The sequence below is a fragment of the Macrobrachium rosenbergii genome, chromosome 48 (genome assembly GCF_040412425.1).
Source record: "Macrobrachium rosenbergii isolate ZJJX-2024 chromosome 48, ASM4041242v1, whole genome shotgun sequence".
Classification (NCBI taxonomy): Eukaryota; Metazoa; Arthropoda; class Malacostraca; order Decapoda; family Palaemonidae; genus Macrobrachium; species Macrobrachium rosenbergii.
Window position 1 is genome coordinate 59672048 of NC_089788.1, and position 21875 is coordinate 59693922.

The following is a 21875-nucleotide window of genomic DNA, read 5'->3' on the forward strand; positions in this document are numbered from 1 at the left end:
TAGTTCCGATCCTGGAATACATAACAAAATTACACTTATAAAAGCCCCCGTGGAACAACACAAAGTATTTTTAGGGATTCCATGGCTGAAAACCCTATTTGCATATTGGTTTTGGGTATCTGGGACGATAATTACCGTAAATATCATTCTTGAAATCTTTGAAAAATGGCCTGCACTTCCGTCTTCCCGACTATAAAGCATGCGGCTACTGCAATGAGTGGCTGGTGAAGTTACCAAAGTGAGTTTCCTTATAATTTTTCTTACTTTTGCCCACACTTCAACTGAACTTGTTTTCCAGTTATATCACGGAATCGGAATTATCATCAACTGACGCTCAGACTGTTTGATTTAAGATCGGCATCTGGCTCTTGTTTTTAGTTTTCTGTACAAGAAAACGATTGTGCTGGTTTGTCTGTCCGCCCGCACTTTGTCCGCCCTCAGATCTTAAAAACTGCTGAGGCTAGAGGGCTGCAAATTGGTATGTTGATCATCCACCCCCCAATCATCAAACATAACAAATTGCAGCCCTCTAGCCTCATTATTTTTTTATTTATTTAAGGTTAAAGTTAGCCATAATCTTGGGTTTGGCAACGATATAGGACAGACCACCACCGGGCCGTGGTTAAGGTTTCATGGGCCGCGGCTCATACAGCATTATACCTACACCACCAAAAGATAGACCTATTTTCGGTGGCCTTGATTATACGCTGTACAGAAAACTCGATTGCGCCGAAGAAAGTTCGGCGCATTTTTTACTTGTTTTTATAGTATTTTATAGCAATTAGGTAACATATGCAGGATGGTAACGGTAGCCCGTAAAGGCAGCCTTCATTGATTTATGGGGTAAACGGCATTGGATATTCCACCTTGGGGCTGGTGTTCTTTTTAACTGACCACCGGTGCAAGGGATTGTTTACACCCAACACCAATTATAAATCTGCTTAGGAAAACCAGAGCTTCACCTAAAGCAGAATCTTTTCTGCGTCAGTTTCTAAGGATACAACGTCCCTCAACAGAACGACTGCTTGATCTAAAACCCAACAGGGCGATCTTATTAGTGCTGCTGTTTCATCTGCCGTTTTGGTAAAATTTGGGATGTGGTCACTTACGCCATGTCTATTATTTGCCGAAAAAAAAGTCCTAGTAACACTCTGGGCTGCTTAAAGATAGCATCTATGCTAGAAAGGGAACCTGTTTGTATTCATATACAAGCGTGTTGGCACTCCTGTATTCAAGAGAGCAAGAAACTCCGTTTCCTCAATAAAGGAATTTGATCATACAATAGATAACGGTTAACCGTTGTCCGCAACTTTCAGATAAAAAAAAATGTAAACGTCATTTAAAAAGAACTAGTGACGTTAAGAGAGATATTAAAATTAACAGTCAAAGCAGGAAACAGATCGTTATGTACAGTACAACTAGACGAAGATGCCCAAACTTACAGTTTTCGAGACCAGCAGAGTATTTGTAACACGGTTCCAAGAGTGGGGAATTACCTCACTGAGAGCGCCCCCCCCCACCCCCGCCCCCCTTAGTGGACCCAGTCATTATTTGCAGTAGCAATTGGAAGTAATAATATCAATTTGACTTTGGAATTAGCCACGAAGTGCCTGATGGAGTTAAAATTGCTCCTCACATTGGTATAACTGGAAGGGCCAGCAGCTTAATTATCATCTTGGATCATTTGTGTGTGCTTGAGAGAGAGAGAGAGAGAGAGAGAGAGAGAGAGAGAGAGAGAGAGAGAGAGAGAGAGAGACGACGACAACTAAGTGACCTCCATATTCCAGTCTTTGTTCTCCGAAAACTGTTTTCAAATGAAATAATACGAGGTGAATAAATACATCTTGACGACGAGAGAGGTCAGCTCCGTCTTTTCATGGTCTTCCGTTCCTTTTTCGTACATCAGGGAGGTCGCTGTGTGCGTCTGTTGCTTTTCCATACATACATACATACATACGTATGCAATATTTATATACATACACGTACATAAGAAACATTTCCCTGCGACTGCCCTTATCTCTGCGGAAAGCCTTGGGTATGATCTATGGCCCGAATTGTCGTGCAGTGGTACCCCTCGTCATTTACACGAGAAATCACCGTTGCAGAAAGACATCATGATTTTCCCACACCTTGCCCACGCCTTCCCACAGCCGGGCTGACCTCACCTGACTCAAGACAGGCGGGATGTTTGAGTGGCCTTAATCCGCATTGGAATACGAGTATCACATTCGGATGACGTTATACGGCAAATAGAAATGGGATCCTGCGCGCTGACCTCGTGTCTGCGTCGTGGGTATGAAGGTATGCGTCACTCGGACGGAAGCGTTCCTCAAGTAAATTTCATCAGCAAATCACCCGAGTCTATATAAAATGAAAGAGGCCATTAACAAAAATAAATAAAAAAGAAAAGAGAGCAATGGTAACTTACAAGAAAAACAAGTCCTTCATAAACGTTATGGAAAGAGGACGTTTCCTGTTTAGGAACAAAAGTAAAAAGAAGAAGAAAAAAGGAAACGAAATCATGAGCCACACCTGGGAGAGGCAGCGTTCGTAATGCCACGAGGCAACGATTCCCGTCACGCTCTCAGGTTCTCTCTCTCTTTCTCTCGCTATCTGAGAAGACGCCATAATAAGTGCGATAATAGGTGTCTTCTCCATGACCTTAGAATTTATTTTGTCTTTGGAGATTAAGTCTCTCTCTCTCTCTCTCTCTCTCTCTCTCTCTCTCTCTCTCTCTCTCTCTCTCTCTCTCTTTTTATAAGTCAGCCTGGAAGACCACACCAAGAACGAGTCTTGAGGAGAATTAATTCCTGTCGAATTCAGATTCATTTTTATTAAAGCTTTTAAACAACAAACATTTTATAATATATATATATATATATATATATATATATATATATATATATATATATATATATATATATATATATATATATATATATTATAAAATTTTTCTATCACAACATTTTTCTTTTTAAAAGCTTCAATAAAAATAAACATGAATTCAACAACTATTATTCGTTTAAATGTTGAATCTCAATAGATTTCTGGTCTCATGAAAAGAATATTTTATGATGATATATATATATATATATATATATATATATATATATATATATATATATATATATATATATACATATACATAATATATATGTATACAATATCTGGTATAGATCACTCTTTGCATGAGACCACAACTCTTTTGAGGTTGAACAGATAAACGAATTTTGGTAAATGGCGACATGTCAATTATTTGTTCTTATTTCCTCAAACTGTTACTAATTTTGGAATTCTGTCATAGTGACAGAGGATGTAATAAATATGTCCAATAAAAATGAACGTGAAGTATTAAACAGAAAAGATGTTTATTGTTTACATAAGATATATAGACTCATATCACACATTCTTTGCAAACCAAGGTAGTGGACTTGACCTGAATATTGATACGTCTATAATTCTTAACAAAATATTATTTATTCGTGTGAATTTCCATTTTAGGCTGTCCGCGCGTTTTGGGAATATGGAAGTGTTTCCAAGAACAACGAAAGCACCAATAAAGGTAACTACAACGATAATAATAATAATAATAATAATAATAATAATAATAATAATAATAATAATAATAATAATAATAATAATAATAATAATGAAAAAATGAGATTCGAAATGCGAAAATTCAAAACCTGGACTATTAATAAGTCACGTGGACTCGTTTTATGTATTATTATTATTATTATTATTATTATTATTATTATTATTATTATTATTATTATTATTATTATTATTATATCAAATTTGTTGCGGCTGCATAATAGTAGGGACGATGATGATAATAATACGATAATATTAGCAACAGTGCTACGACCACCAACAGCACTGCCGTTATTGGTGCGATTCCTAATAGCATTTAGCATTAGTAGTACCTAAGATGAGGATGGAAATTTTCATTTTCACTGCTAATATTCTTGTTTGTCGGTTCAAATACAGAATTCACAAAGATGATCAATAAACGTACCTCAGAAGAACTTCTTGTTACCCGTAAATTCTGAGGAATAAAAGACTCGAGGAATATGTTTTTTATCTCATCACTATGACGGCTGGGATCCGCGATCATATCGCAGGAAGAGTTCTGGAAACGCCAAAGTTCAATTTAATGACAACATTATTCTTTTTTTTTAATTGCAGTAATTATTCTATATTCGCTTTTTTGTTAAGTTTATAAATTCTACATTTTATTTCACTTACTGTTAGTCCTCAGAATTGGATTTGAATTGGTTTTTCACTTCAATCAACACAGGATTCCATACATTCACACACACATACACATACTTTATATACCTATAATAAATAATAATCTGCTGTGGTAATTATAAACCACTGAACTTTTCGTATAACTGCATAAAAATGTTGGCAGAATAGAAACCTTGAGCAAAGACTAAGAAAATTTCACAGGCACCGAAGGAGAGAGAGAGAGAGAGAGAGAGAGAGAGAGAGAGAGAGAGAGAGAGAGAAGAGACCACCTAATTCTGCTATAAAAACACACGAACACTTGAGAGCAAGACTTGATGGCTCGAGGATACTACAAAAAAAAAAAATGACAACAAAGCACGTACGGGTGGCTCTAGGACCCATTTACAGCAAGTACACCATTGCTAGGCTGTCCCCCTAAATATGATTATAATGGAAGAGAGAGAGAGAGAGAGAGAGAGAGAGAGAGAGAGAGAGAGAGAGAGAGAGAGAGTACTGCATGCGGTAAGAACGACTCAACAGTCCGAGTCGGTTGGAAGGAGCAGAGCGGCCACAGAAATTGGCGGGAGATTAACTGTATTCCATCCTAAATGTTACGGCCTTGCTCTTTTACCAGAGGACGTAAAGCCATACGCGCTCGCGAGCGCATGTGTGTGTGTGTGTGTGTGTGTGTGTGTGTGTGTGTGAACGGGCTCGAAGTGCACTAGGGGTAGAGTGAATGGTTAAAGGGATATATAATTACCAAGGGCCAAGATTTAGAACGAAGGGGCAAAGGTAAGGTTCTCTCTCTCTCTCTCTCTCTCTCTCTCTCTCTCTCTCTCTCTCTCTCTCTAACGAACAGATGGGAATGTGAAGTGGCAACGAGACAGTCCGTGGCCAGCCACATTCGTTTATAAACACAAATTAGACCAGGGGAAGTTCGAGTACAGAACTCGCATTTCCAATTTCTTTGATTTATTTCAGAATTTATACCATAAATCTGTTATTTCTAAGTAACAATAAAACACTGTCGTTATTTCATTGCTGTTGATATTGTCTCTTTATACCAAATGGAATGAAATAACGTTCTGGTAAAATTATATAAGTATTGGACTGATTACAAAATAAGAAAATGGCACTCTCCAATACCCATGAATTCGTTCACGCGGTAAACTATCTTCAACTTTCTTTCCTCTGATAGCGATTGGGTACACCAAGTAAAATAAACACAACGGTACCTGCTGCAGTACGTTGATATTTCAACCACTGAACACTGAATCGCAGCTGAAACTCGCTGTACAGAGAAGTTTCACGACATTGGCTGCTTCTTATACCAACACATCAGTCTCAACAGCATCGTGTTGAACCTCTAGCACACGGTGCGCTGTTATTCACTTCTAACTTGCACACACACTATCGTGCTTTCTGCACGTAAAGGCCTCTCCTAATTAAATAATTCAAGGACAGTTGGCATTTGATCAGTTTAATCAAATAACGATTCGATTTTGATACCTCTTGCTAAGTCTTCCAGTCCTTTTTCCTCCATCAGTCTATTGTCCTCTATTCTTTCAACATGACTGAACCCTCTCAAAACATCTTGTTCATCCATTCACCTTCACTAACCTTTTTACCACTACTTCTGCAAGCCTCCACATTCCTCACCCTTTCAATTCTTCTTACAGTTTATACCACAAAAAATGTACAAACAGTGAATCAAACCAATTTCGTTTTCACCTCTTTCATTCATATTCAACATCCAGACTTATTTCCATAAAGGAGCGTTAGTTCAACCGTCCCTTCATACACTCCGACCTTGGCCTTTAAATACGCTCAAGTCTTCCCAATGTTTTGTACACACCCTGCTACGCCTATATGATGACTCGCCTCTTCTCTCATCCCACCAACATCATTTTTGTTCACTCCCGAATCATCATCATCATCATCACCGCCTGCAACACCTTGTGAAGCAAAGGATCTGTCTCCCGGGTGAATCAACTCCTTCCCCTCTTCACCTTCTAATTTATTAACATTCATTACTACATCTTCCTGGTTACTTCTTACCTTCATTGTCTTGCCCTTGCTCACATTTACTCTCCTTTTGCCAACACTTACATTATTTTCTGCAATTTCTCTTCATTACCCTTAACCAGTGCCGTATCACCTGCAAACATCAACCATTCCACGCTCATTCATGATTCAGTCTCCTTCTGATCCTAGCATCATTGCATCCCTACAGAAATCAAAATGTTTTTGACAGGCAACACAACCTTGTGCAATGTGTATTTATTTCAGGAGGTGCGGGGTCGCAAGTGTCAAACACACAGACACATTCCCTCTGCACGTCTAGGACCCCAGTTCCAAACCTATTATTATTATTATTATTATTATTATTATTATTATTATTATTATTATTATTATTATTATTAATCTTGCTGAGCAAACTTCTCTGAAGAACATGAACACACGTCTGCAGTCTGTAATGGCATTTAATACGTTCCAGGTATATTTTATGGCTTTCTTTTAACTATAGTAACTCCTGATAAATTAATTAAACATGTCTTTTGTGGTTCAGTTCTCTTGACAAACCTCGAGGGGAGGACCCCTAAAAATATTCCTGCCTCTTAAGGATTCGAAAATAAACTCTGGTTAATTAGAAGAAAAAAAAAATCTTGATAACGATCCAAATTAGGAAGTTCTATCTGACTAATGTAAAAGGAGAGCAAGTTTCAAAGACAAAGGCAGAATTATACAGCTACATATTTACAGACCGGCCTGAATGATGGCCGAAATTAGAGACACGTACCAAATTTACGAGAGAAAAAGCGTGGTTAATGAATGAATGGTTCCACAGAGAGTTACTGTCTACGATGTGCGTGCAACTTGGCCTCCTGTGTAGAATCGGATGGTCGTCGCCGTAATTAATAAGGCAACAAGACTTAACTAAGTTATGATGCTGGAATACTGCGGACAGCGAGTGAAAGCAGTCAGTCCCAGTTACTTTACACTCTGAAATACCATTGCATGAAATCATGAAATCCTGAAAAAACGGCCCCAGCTCACGTAAGAAGTCCGAGCGACCAAAATGGTTAATAGAATCCATGAATTCGGGCACCTGAAAACCCCTTCTAGAAACAGAAACTCATGTACACATACGCAAGAAGTCCTGCATCCTGCAAAAGGCGGACTTCAAAAACTCCAGCTAATTCGCATCAGAGAGTCCGGAAGACCGAAACGGTTAACAAAGTCCATGAAGTCGGGCATTTGTTTCAGGAAGTCACTTCGTTCCATGACACCAGAAAGTCCTTCACTAGAAGTGTCGTGATTGATTAGGAGAGATACAAAGGCGCGGGTAATTGCTTGCTAAGGAAAAAATGGAACAAGAGTCGTTGGACATCACGACCCTTCACACTCGAAATTTGAAAAGATATCTTCTCTCGCCTCACTGAGATTAGTTTCAGTCCTTACTGGGACTGGGTAAGGATTTTTGTCTTATTTTACAAAGTAAAGTTTAAGAGAAAACGGGGTGACTTTAGGGAAAGTCCCGGCAATATTGGCTGTTACCTTCATGCTCTAAATGATGAACTAAGGATGGATTCCATAAGAAATAAAGGAAACAAATAATCCATCGAACAGATATGGTCCAGGAAAGGAATCTGAGCACTACTAATGTTTTAGATAGGTGATGAAAGATACAAAAAAAAAAAATCTCGGTTGGTTCGGTTCAGAGAGCCACACCAGGCCTCCAATTCCTTTAAACACATTACCACACTTACAGATCATTCTTTAAGTAAAGGCCCGTGCTGGCATAAGGCCGACTCCATCTAAACCAGTTAAAAAAGTTTCACTAACACTGGCTAAAACTATTCATAAAAATGGCTAAAACTGATCATAGAATTGAGTAAAAAAAACTTCATAGAAGTAGCTAAAACTATTCATGGAATTAACAAAAGCTGATCATAAAATTAGCCAAAACTGTTCTCTTAGAGCGAACTAAATTTGATCATAATACTGGCCAAAACTGGGTAACACAGGTCACTGGATAAAACCATTCATAGAAACAGCTGAAACTGAGAACAGAATCGTCACAAATTGATCATAAAATTAGTTATGCTCATAGAATTGCAACGAAACTGGTTTATAGGTCAAAACAAACAAAAAAATGAAATTGGCAATGAAAGTTCTCTGGAATCTATTAAAAAAATACTTTATTAAAACCGATACGCAGAGGGCTAAGGTAACCTCACTTTAGGCATTTCTTTTCACTCTCTCCTGTACGGAGGTGGAGCCTTTTTTATGGACATCGAAGAAAAAACTGGGCAGCAGCAGTGGTAGTAGCAGTGGTATCAGTTGTACAGTAGTATACCACCAATTCTTTCTCATCGTCTTTAGCAGTTACTGACAACTGCGGATCATACTTTGTGAGGAAAGCATTTTTTTTCTTCCAGGAAATAACTGGGAACAATTAACAAACATACGAACGAATAGAGAAACTGGATGACAAAAAATTCATATGTAAGTAAACGCATACTAACACTTTCTCTCATATATATGTATATATATATATATATATATATATATATATATATATATATATATATATATATTACTAAATATACCTCATACTTTTATCAATCACCGTGATTCATATGTCCAAGAAAGCTTGTAACTTTTTCTGAATAAATATTAGATACCATCCCGAGTTTGAATGAGGTCCCCGTTAGCGACGGACGAGAATCAGGACTAACGCACTAACGCAGTGGCCGACTGCGTTAGTGCGTCACTGTAGTCCTGATTCCTCGTCCGTCGCTGGTTCGACCCCACGGGACGGTGGACTTATTATCAACTAAATTCCCCTTCGGTAATATATAAAATATATATAGATATTAAAGGACGTTTAGATATATAATATATATATATATATATATATATATATATATATATATATATATATATATATATATATATATATATATATATATACATATACAGGGGTGATTCAAGTTATACAAGACCAGCCATTGAATGAAGGAAGTGAAAACAGAGATTAGCTTATGGAGTGTTCGTTTGCAGCGCCGAATGAGGAAATATTTATTTTAGCTACTTGCCCTCGGGTGAAACAAATGGAACTCGTTCCATTCCCCAACCTCTCTCTCTCTCTCTCTCTCTCTCTCTCTCTCTCTCTCTCTCTCTCTCTCTCTCTCTCTCTCTCTCTATCTGATTTGAGTATATCCACTCTCACTTTCCGTAGCGTCCTGGGGTCGTCCCCTGCTGTTTGTTTTCATTGTGGGACCGAAGGGACGTACGACCTTCGTTTGCATTCTGGTCATGATCTTTACTTTTTGCTCTTGGCTGCTGTGGTCGGCGATCTTTCATTGGTACTTTGCCAGTTTTTGGTGCTGCGTTTACGCTATAAACACTCGTTTAAATATATAACTGTGCGTATAATTATCCTTGTCTAGTTTCAAATGGTTATGTATGAACACAATATACATACATATATATGTTTGTGTGTGTGTATGTATGTATGAATAAAACCGAATCACGAAGATATGGAACGTGATGAATGTATAAATAAAGGCAAATGCCACGAAGGAAAAGTTCTTTTGCTTTATACACACACACACACACACACACACACATATATATATATATATATATATATATATATATATATATATATATATATATATATATATATATATTAGCTCTTCCTTGGGAGAGTCGGTAGAGTTGTCGCCTAGCACTCGCTAGGCCCGACTTCGAGTCTCCGCCCGGCTAATGAAGAATTAGAGGAATTTATTTCTGGTTATAGAAATGAATTTCTTGCTATAATGTGGTTCGGATTCCACAATAAGCTGTAGGTCCCGTTGCTAGGTAACCAATTGGTTCTTAGCCACGTAAAATAAGTCTAATCCTTCAGGCCAGCCCTAGGAGAGCTGTTAATCAGCTCAGTGGTCTGGTTAAACTAAGATATACTTAACTTATAGGACCGAAGCTCGTGTGTCTGATTCGATACGAACACAACAATAATTGATTATATTAATATTCTAGGGCATTACGTAACATCTGGCTGTAGCTCTGAACTGAACGCGTCTACGGACGGCATTATATAACATGTCTTGCACAGACGTTAAGACATACATGACAGCATACAAATAGAATTTGAATATATACGGCATCCACATGACTTGGTACGCATGAACTCTTGCACATTAACTAAAGAACCGAGGCCTTTGATTTTTAAGGAGCAGTGTTTTTATCACTGACATAGTTACTGCCCTTTGTTGCTTTAGAATTAAGTTAACCTAAATACTTTTGAATCAGTTTGGTGATGACGCCCAGCGTATTGCGATAAGCAACATACAAATATCTTGAACGACTCAGTGGGTTACAGCTGAGAGCTTTGTTGACGCTCTGAAAAGGTTTTCGTTGAACAGCTTCATTTTCTGTGCGTGTGGGAACTGCTACAGTATTGCAGTGTGGTCTCCTAAATCTCTCTTTTACTCTACCTACCTACGTACTTGTGTATCATGTATGTGTGTGTGTGTGTGTGTTCAAGTGGAATGCTGTATATTTACGCTCAGTACTCTTTTATTTTCCTTAAACTGTCTGCTACATCTGCGGACAGTTTTCGACTTAAGCAATTATGGGAATTAAATTTATCTAAGCGCACGAGGAATTACTCAGCTAATTTTATAATTCACCACAATCAAACGCATTTGGATAGGCGCTTATGTGTGCGTGAGAGACAGATGGACAGACTTCTCTATAATTGGAATCTTAATTTCACTTTCAGAGCAATCCGACGTCCTTCGGAGCCCGAGTGACCTTCGGGGTCCTTCTGCCCTGCGGGACTTAAGGATATCTTTACTCCTTGTAGAGAACCTTTGAATGGTGGGCGGGGTCTTACGTCGCCTGAGGGAGATTGGTTTGTGGTGGTCTGTTCGCTGAGTTGGGACCACAGAGTGACCAATGTGGAGATCCCGAAAAGGGCAAAGACGCGACCCAATTGTTCCCATACTGAGTAAGGAAGGACTCCGTTAGACAGGCCACCTCAGGAGTCAGGAGAATGGGTGAGGAGAGAGGAGAGTTGAAAGACCTCGTCTTTGTTCCTCCTCAGACTTGTGCAAAATAATGTGATTGACATCTATGGAAATGAATGACTTTTTTCCGCGCACACCAAGACCATTAAATACTAGACCCAGCCATTGCCATAGCAGTACTTAATAATTGGAAAAAGAAATATATTAAATAATTATACTAGAGCTTTCACTAACAACGTGTAATTTGAGGTTTACATGTAACCCTGAGCGTTATACTTATTATTTTATAATAAAAAAATGAGTCAAATACTTATTTACTGCAAATCAGCATGTTTGGACTGAAATTCTAAATAACTGTCTTTTTAATCTGCAACAAAATTCCGTTTTTCATAGAACAAGTAATAATAATAATAATAATAATAATAATAATAATAATAATAATAATAATAACTTCGTATAAATACTTGCATTGCTAGCCAAGCAATGCTAACCTTCAACCACCCAAGGCCAAGCCACTATAATTGAAATTCTCACTCGAAGACTAACCATATCATCTTGTGGTCTCACTAATTTCAACATTCCTGCTGATTAAGCAGTTATTTTTCAACAGTGAATAATTGCTATGATTCCAGAAGTATAATATGACATGGTTGTGATGTTTTTTTTCACAGCTTCCTGCTTGTGATTGTTATTGTTTCCTCTCCACAGTCAAGTGATGCCGCTTACAAGTCAATTTGTCAACGAATCAGATGACAATGCATGTCCTGTCATCTCTCATTATGCACCGGATGTCACCTGTATTTGGCAATTGTCTGTCCAATCACTTAGGTTGCAAAGCTTGCTCCCACTCCCATCTCTCTCTCTCTCTCTCTCTCTCTCTCTCTCTCTCTCTCTCTCTCTCTCTCTCTCTCTCTCTCTCTATCCATAATTTATATATATATATATATATATATATATATATATATATATATATATATATATATATATATATATATATATATATATATATATATATATATATATGAGCATTATGCTTACAAACGTCCTTTAATATCAATTCGCTCTACCTCGGAAATAATATATTTTCATATATGTTACCGAAGGGAATTTTTAGTTGATAATAAATTCGTCGTCCCGTGGGCTCTCGGGACGACGAACTTATTATCAACTAAAAATTCCCCTTCGGTAACATATATGAAAATATATTATTTCCGAGGTAGAGCGAATTGGATATTAAAGGACGTTTGTAGCTTAATGCTTGTATATGAATCACGGTGATGTGATAAAATTTCTTTCATATATATATGTGTGTGTGTGTGTATTATACCACTAAGATGACTTAAATTACTCAATTGTCCAATAAGTTCTTGCGAAGATATTTTATTCATATTTTGGTCTGTAATTTCTGCCTCGCCTCTCCCCCACACGCACCCCACCCCTTCCATGTCGCGCCGTCTCCTCTCTCTCTCTCTCTCTCTCTCTCTCTCTCTCTCTCTCTCTCAGTTCGATTCCTAACGTGACACGAAGCAAAATGGCTTGAGACTACCAATGCATATTGCTGCGCTCTGTACAGTTGCATTCTAAAAGTTTTAATTTTTATCTTTTAATTAATTCATGCAAATTACTAGTTAAAAGTTCCTTGAACGTTCATCCCGAACCATTAAAATACACAGAATCGGAGCAAAATAAAAATAACCAAAATTAATCTTCAACGGAAAGAGATTTTCTCTTTTCATAACAGATGGCCGTTCACTTTTGGAGGGAACGCTCCCACACAACAGACGACCAAATCCGCTGATTCGGCTCCTCGTATGGGGGCGGGGGAGGAGGAGGAGGAGGAGATATTATCAAATTGTAATTTCATCGTCAAAAGGAAGTAGAGCGAGGCGGGGGAAAGAAATTAAATCGGTATTTGATCTCAAAAGGGAAAAGCAAAGGAAGGTTAAGTGGTTAACGAATAAGGAAGCGACGGAGAAAAAGAATACGGAAACGAACGAAATGGAGAGGGAGCGTTTATTTTTTTACTTAATTTTTTATGTCAATTTCCAAGGATAAGAAAAACAAAGGAAATATATAAACGAGGAAGGAAAACTAGAACAAAAGAAAGCAAATGAATGCGAAGTGGGGTGGATGCAAATATTTGGATGCCAACTCAAAAAAAAAAAAAAAAAAAAAAAAAGGTTCAGGTCGTGACGGGAAGAAACTACATTTTGCGCAGTGCAAATATATTTCGATGATCACATTTTAACTGAAAGACCAGACGACCTTCTGCCTGGTATAAATGCATTAAGTAAATCCGTTTATGATGTGGAGACGTGAACAGTAAAGATATCTGGCCAAATTGGAAACAAAACAAGGCTATGATCAAACAGACCTGACCTGATAAACGCGCGACACTCAAACAAGCTCAGCGGCAAAAAGATAAAACCTGTGTTCAGAAATGCTCGGTACTTTGATCCTTATGAAGCACGACGTTAAGGGTAGTATTTATTTATTAAAGTATTTTCCTCTTACTCTTTTAATGCGCAAAGACGGGAATGGTGGTAGGAAACCAGAGTTTGTAGTAAATTTGTGGTGTGTACCGTGTTTGAGAGAGAGAGAGAGAGAGAGAGAGAGAGAGAGAGAGAGAGAGAGAGAGAGAGAAAGAGAGTTTACCTAAAGCAGTTTACATCATTTACTTTTCTATAACATAACTACTATAACAGTAAATACTGTAGTACAAAAATGACTGTTCTATAACGATTGGCAAAAAAGCAATGAAAGTCCAAGGGTTGGGTTTATTATTGTTCACCTTGATGTGATCTACTGGGACAATAAATACATTCACTAAGACAAGTATATATTTACTCGGTGAAGTTTGGACTGGAGCGACAGAAACAAATCTCCAAACGCCAAAGAGAATACGAATGAAAGAAAAAAGGTTGAAACCTTTGACGAATCGGTTGAGTAGTTTGTGGCCAAAGAAAAATGCAAGTCAGACAAACACAGACCGAAATAAACGGGAGGTAAAAAGGTTACCAAACGTACAAGGATAGACCGGACTGTTTTGAGATGGTTCGGTTATATGGAGAGAATGGAGGCCGATAGACTAGGGAAAAGACCAAATTCTGACATTTTAAGAAGGAAGAAGAGAGGGAGACCTAGAAAGACCTGGATTGATGGTAAACACAGGTATTGGAGAGGAAAGGCGTTAATATTCAGGAAGAGCGAGAGGGCCTGCGATATGTCAGTGAATGGCGCAGTTTGTGTAAGCGGTTCAACGAGATGGTGATGAGCCTTATGTGGAGGTGTGTGAAGCAGGAAATGTGGAAGTTGTCTGTACACTGGGTTCATCCGCAACTGAGCAGTTATAAGGTAAAACTGTGCAAATGATCATTACTTTGTATTTTATCTGGTACCACCCTTTGTTAGGGGAAACAGGCTAGTATTGGACGCACACATACACATACACACACACGCACACACACATATAATATATATATATATATATATATATATATATATATATATATATATATATATATATATATATATATATATATAATATCATACATTCATACAAACATACATACATACATACATTAATGAGCATGTGTGTGTAAAGTAGTCCTCTATTCAACTTATGAACAAGCGCCCTTACCTAGGCAGGATCAATGGAATGTAAAAAGGAGAAAAGAAAGGAGCGAGTCTTGACCTACAGCTAAGAGAAGGAAAGGTTTCAAGTCTTAGAAACCGCAAGCAAAAATAGCATTACTGATTTCCGCAAAATATCTTAAGGAAAAGGTGGTCAGACTGGTGTCACGAGGAACTCTATCACTTGAGCTCAATATATCAAGGGCCGAAAAAGTACTCGTAAAAAGCAGAGCCTCTGAGAGGAGGTAGACACTTGGGTGCATTATCACCTAAGACGAAGAAAGCAGTTTTCGGTATCTATATAAACACTTTTAATATTTTGCGCATCTTTTAAACTGCGTGACCTCTCCAAGTTTAAGTAGTGCACGATATAAATGGGCATGTGAATACAATTGCCTCATTTCCCCTTCTCTCTCTCTCTCTCTCTCTCTCTCTCTTGAGACACACATACACATACACATACACACACACACACACACACACACACACACACACATATATATATATATATATATATATATATATATATATATATATATATATATATATATATATATATATATATATACATATATAACATTTATATTTACATATATACAAAACGTGCGTGAATGTAATGAATATTATGAAAAATTCTACACGGCTGCATCTAAAAGCATAAAGATTTCCATTGCAACATCGTCCATAGTAAAAAAAGAAAAGGGCGCGGGCAGAAAAGGGGAGAGACCGAGAGACAAAGAAAAAGTGTGTGAGTGTGAAAAGGTCTTTCATAAAAGGTGAAAGGTGAATCGGGAAGTGTGTGAGCGTTTCACTGGTGTCAATCATGAAGAGGGGTAATAGCAGGTGAAGGTAAGCAGCGACGAGAGGAAACGGCGCTGAAAAGACGAAAAAACCAGAAAATGAGTCCCGGAGAACAGGAGCATTTCCCGCCCTCCATGAGACTCCTTCGGCTTGGACTTTTAAAGTCAGTCGTGTTTGATTAACGGAAGTGATCACGAGCATGAAACTTTCATAGCTTTTTTCACTTCTCTCTTTTCCATAATTTCTTTTCTCCATCAAGCTTTTCCTTAATCTTTTTTCTCCGTGAAGTTTTTCCATAATCACTTTTCTCAAAAAGTTATGGATTCCTGAGCAGTTTTTCAAAGATTTTCTTTGTTGTGAAATACCCAGGACGATCAGCCATCTCCCTGAGTGTAGACCTATAAAAGTATATGAACACATTAACACACAAAGGCGTGTTTTACTGAAACCCTTTGCGACTGTAGAGAAAGGAATGGGGTTAGCAAGCTCATTCCAAAAGAATTTCTGAGAATCAGAAGTTAGAAACTCAGGATTGAGCGTCCTCTCGGTGAAAATGGGTTTAAATGTATATATATATATATATATATATATATATATATATGTGTGTGTGTGTGTGTGTGTGTGTGTGTGCATGTGTATGTGTGTGTGTGTGTGTGAATTTTGATCACATCACCGTGTCATTATATATACAAACATTAAGCTACAAATGTCGTTTAATACCCAATTCGCACTGCTTCCGGAATATCACCGATGGGAATTTTCAGTCAAAAATGGTTTGATAGCCGAATGGTTTTGAACGTCGACTGGAAGTCGTTGGTTCGTACTGTCGAGTGTTCGAGTCACTTAGGTACCAAACCATTTATCACTTACAATTCCCCTTCGATAATGTTCCCGATGTAGCGCGAATTGGATATTACACGAGATTTGTAGTTCAATGTTTATATATATATATATACATATATATATAGAAATTATATATATATATATATATTTTTTTTTTTGGAAGAAGAGGGGGGCTATGAAAAGGGTGTCTAATTCAAAAATTTTGTAAAAAAGGGAGACAGGGTGACTACAAAAGTGCTAGCTGGCGGATAAGGAGAGGTGCTGGACGGATGATTGCGGTAGATCAAGACTTGTGGAAGGGAGATGGGGGAACTGAAATTCTTTTGTTTAAGTATATAGACTGTTCTGTATACTGTACTCTATTATGGTTCAATCAAAGATCCCAGACACGACATACCTCTCTTTGTGCGCTTATTTAACAACAGTTCTCAAGGCTTGGGGCTACGAACTCCGTTGCTCCGGACATTTGGCGATGCACACAACGCAGATCGGCAAGAAAGCTTTTGTTGAAATTCATATGTCCTCAGGGAACTATATATATATATATATATATATATATATATATATATATATATATATATATATATATATATATATATATATATATATATATATATATATATATATATATATATATATATATATATACATATATATATATATATATATATATATATATATAGATAGAGAGAGAGAGAGAGAGAGAGAGAGAGAGAGAGAGAGAGAGAGAGAGAGAGAGAGAGAGAGAGAGAGAGAGAGAGGGAAAGTACTTTGCCACGAGGAAAGTGAAACGACGGAGTGCGAGATCTTTCGTCTTTTTTTTTAATCTAAGGTATTTTCAATAAAAAAATTCAGTTCATGTTTTATATCAAGTTGTTAATCTCGTGATAAAATTTATATATACACAGGCACGAACATATACAGTATGTGTGTGTGTGTGTATGACTGCTTGAATCTACGTTTGTGTTTATATGTGTATACTATCCATACATTAGTTCAAATACATAATTTTGCCCTCCACATGCGTTTTACATAGGGTACGAACTTATTCTAAGACAATGTCATTATAAAACAACTCAACCCTGAATGCTTTTATAATACCTTTATTATGGATCATGTCAACTTAACTCTCTCTCTCTCTCTCTCTCTCTCTCTCTCTCTCTCTCTCTCTCCTTTATCTATTGTAGCTCCATCCATAGCAAAAACTAAAAACCAATCTCCAACAACTCTTCTTATTCGCTCAGCTTTACATTTCAGCGCCAATGAATTATCAAACGCTGATGATTTTTATGACGATTGAACCCAGTCCTACACTCATTGCAAAAGGGGTACACGGCCCTCCTCTCTCTCTCTCTCTCTCTCTCTCTCTCTCTCTCTCTCTCTCTCTCTCTCTCTCTCTCATGTACCGTTGTTTTAACTGCCAGAGTGTAGTAATAAAGCTGATGTGCAGCGCCGCGAGTCAAAGATTTAAATGGCGTGGGAGTTCAAGAGGTGAACCATACTATGCATGAAAGGCTTTTATCAGTGTTATCCAGTCATCACTAAGATTTAAATTATGTCTTTTTCTTCATTGGCGTCTAGTTAATAAGCAGTGCTGACAACGACGAATATCTTCTACTAAGATGGTGAAACTGAGCTGGGACAGAGCCTAAATGGAAGAAAAAAATGTATACCTTAGTTTAACCAGACCACTGAGCTGATTAACAGCTGCTCTCCTAGGGCTGACCTGAAGGATTAGACTTATTTTACGTGGCTAAGAACCAATTGGTTACCTAGCAACGGGACCTACAGCTTATTGTGGAATCCGAACCACATTATACCGAGAAATGAATTTCTATCACCAGAAATAAATTCCTCTAATTCTTCATTGGCCGGCCGGAGATTCGAACGCGGGCCCTGCAGAGTGCTAGCTGAGAACGGTACCGACCAGTCCAACGAAGAACTAAAGAGAATACAAAATTTAGACCTAAGACCAAGCGATGGGACCTGAGGTCATTCAACGCTGAAATGGAAAACCTCGCAGTTGCACTATGCAACTATTGTTATGAGAGGGTGGAATGCAAGATGAAAGAGAATATGAATGGAGATACAGTAAAAGGAATGAAAGGGGTTGCAGCTAAGGCCCGAAGGGACGCTGAAAAGAACCTTAAGTAATGCCTACAGTGCACCGCACGAGGTGCACAGACAGTACTAAACCCCCATCCCCGCTACAGGGCAGACCCTGAATGGGGCTGATATATATATATATATATATATATATATATATATATATATATATATATATATATATATATATATATATATATATATATATATATATAAGAAAATAAATATCTAATAACTGTTCTGTGTCATCAACTCTGCTGACGTGCGTAAATAAAACTGAACCCAGTAAAACTCCCTAATTAGCATATAACACGAATTTCTTGATTCTCAACTCTTTTGATTTGTGCTAAACTTCTCTGGACCCGTTCCACAAGAAGTGAGCGTGCCCCTGACGTAGGCAGTGAACGACGTACCAGGTGGGTCAAAGCCAGGTAACGAAGGGCATGGAGCCAGCAACCTCATCCCAAACTACTTGCTGAGAATCTTGATGTTGACGCCCTCAGTAGTCAACCCTTATATATATATATATATATATATATATATATATATATATATATATATATATATATATATATATATATATATATATATATATATATATATATATGTATGTGTGTGTGTGTGTATGTGTGTGTGTGTGTGTATAATTTGTATATATACAATCATACATATATACATATATAAACATACCCAATCACATACCAAGAAGACCCCTTGTACAATACATTATAATTCAGTGCAACTAACACCCAGCAACAAACATCGATTAGTGCACAAACTTTCCTCGTCGCTGCTTGAAATTTATACCAATCGCCGTCAACGTCGACAGCATCCAATAATGAAAACAAAACCGAGTTCCTCTCTTATTTCGCCTACCTTGGCTGTTACTGACCCCAATCAAGATAAATCAACGGAGAGTGAAAGGTTATGGAAAGATGATGGCGGAAATGATGAAGATGGTGATAAATAAGGCGCTATAACGCTATAAGTGATGATAGTGGATGTGGGTGTTCCTGAGAGAGAGAGAGAGAATAATCCTATGGAAAAGGTCACAGCCGATAAGAAAGGTACGGTACACCAAAGTGGAGTTACATATCAGTCGTGTTTTTAAATCAAGGTTAAAAGAAAAACTTGCAGTCAATGGAAACATATAACAAATTAAGTCACTTTTCGAGAGAAATCTAGAAAATAATTTAATTCCTTCTACGGGGTCGTAATAATAATAATAATAATAATAATAATAATAATAATAATAATAATAATAATAATAATAATAATAATAATGAAAAGGAACGATAATTAATAATATTAAGGAAATTGACCCAAGTACTATTGTAAGAACAGTGCTGGAAGGTAATGAACACAACAAATATGGTGATTATTATAATGAGATTAAAACAGAATAATGGGAGTAATTAACAATGACAAGAGGCCAACCAAAGACTCATCAATCACCTGAGATGACGTCAAACCATCTCAACCTACTTACCAAAGACGTGATCACATCTCAAATAATGAAGAACAAAGTCCTGCTTTTCTAAAGAAAACAGAAGAGAAGACTTACAAAATAAGAACATCTCCCGATCCTACCTTACCGAAGAAGTGATAATCCATTAATTAACAAAAAGAACATCATTTTTTCTCTCTCTTTCTAACGAACCACTATATCCAACACCTTGACCACAGGGAAGGAGGAAGGAGAAGGAAATGCAATACATCCTGAGTGTGACCGCGAAAGGAGGGGAAACATTTCACCGCTAAATACAGGAGGAGGAGTGATCGCTAAACTCATGACACACACCATAGGCGCCCACATGTTACCGCTAGGAAGATCGGCTCCCGACTGAGAGAGTTCTGAGATCTGGAGGGACCTCTCTCGTCGCTCCGGAGCGAGTGAGAGAGAGAGAGAGAATTTGGGCGCCGACTTTTTTTGTCCCTCTCTCTGTCTCTCTTCCCTCTTTATCGGTTTCGGATGCTGTAGAAGGTGTGGCAAGAGGGAAGAAAGTAGAATAAGAATTTGATGAAGATGACTAAAAAAATTAGAATATTAAATTAAAAAACAAATAGAAAATGGATAAAAATAAATCGTACATAGTGGATAACGAGAGTTGATATTTGACCTAAGTTAACCTTTATAAAAAAATAACTTGGAAATAACGGGGAACCAATAAAAAAACAAGCTGTCTGGGATATCAACAGCAGAAAGACTTACGTGTTTGAAATTTTTAAATACCAATAACAAAAGGACTTAGGTTCTTGATGTTACCAATAAAATTTCTGAAACGACTGGGATACCCGTTACATACAGACTACGATGACTGGGATCCCAGTAACAAATAGACTAGCGCGTTTGGGGTCCCAATAACAAAGAGACTGAGGCGGTTAGCTTACCAATAACAAAAAGCCCGAGGCGTTTGGGGTACCAATAAAAGATACTGAGGCATTTGGCATACCGATAACAAAAAGACTGAGGCGTTGGGTTATCAATAATAAAAAGACTGAGTCATCTGGGCTATCAACAAAACGAGACAGGTATTTGGGGTACCAATAACAAAAAGACGCATGTGTTTGGGGTTCCAATAACAAAAAGACTGAGGCATGTGGGGTACCAATAACAAAAAGACTAAGGTGTCTGGGGTACCAATAACAAAGAGACAAAAGCATTTGAGGAACCAATAACAAATAGACTAATGCATTTGGGATACCAATAATAGACTGAGATGTTTGAGGTACCAATAACAAATAGACTGAAGCATTTGGGGTACCAATAACAAAAAAGACTAAGGTGCTTGGGGTACCAATAATAAAAAGGCTAAGGATTTTGGGGTACCAACAACAAAAAGACTAAGGCGTTTGGGGTACCAATAACAAAAAGACTAAGGCATTTGGGATACCAACAACAAAAGACTGAGGCATTTGGGGTACCAATAACAAAAGACTGAGGCATTTGGGTTTCCATAACAAAAAGACTAAGGCGTTTGGGGTACCAATAAAAAAGACTGAGGCATTTGGCATACCAATAACAAAAAGGCTAAGGCATTTGGCGTACCAATACAAAAAGAATGAGGCATCTGGGTTACCAATAACAAAAAGACTAAGGTGTTTGGAGTACCAATAACAAAACAACTGAGGCGCTGGGTACCAGTAACAAAAAGACTGTGGCATTTGAAGTACCGAACACATAATGACTGAAACATTTGGGTACCAATAAAAAAGACT

General features: G+C 37.6%; 1 protein-coding gene across 1 annotated transcript in view; it reads right to left on the reverse strand.

The window, feature by feature from the left end:
* LOC136831439 (uncharacterized) overlaps positions 1 to 20517 on the reverse strand; it is an 80591-nt gene extending 60074 nt beyond the window's left edge. Inside the window, exon 1 of the mRNA XM_067091904.1 lies at positions 20458 to 20517. Coding sequence (XP_066948005.1) covers positions 20458 to 20472 — 15 coding nt within the window. The 5' untranslated portion in view covers positions 20473 to 20517. The remainder of the gene's footprint in view (positions 1 to 20457) is intronic.
* Between the last annotated feature and the right edge of the window lie 1358 nt (positions 20518 to 21875).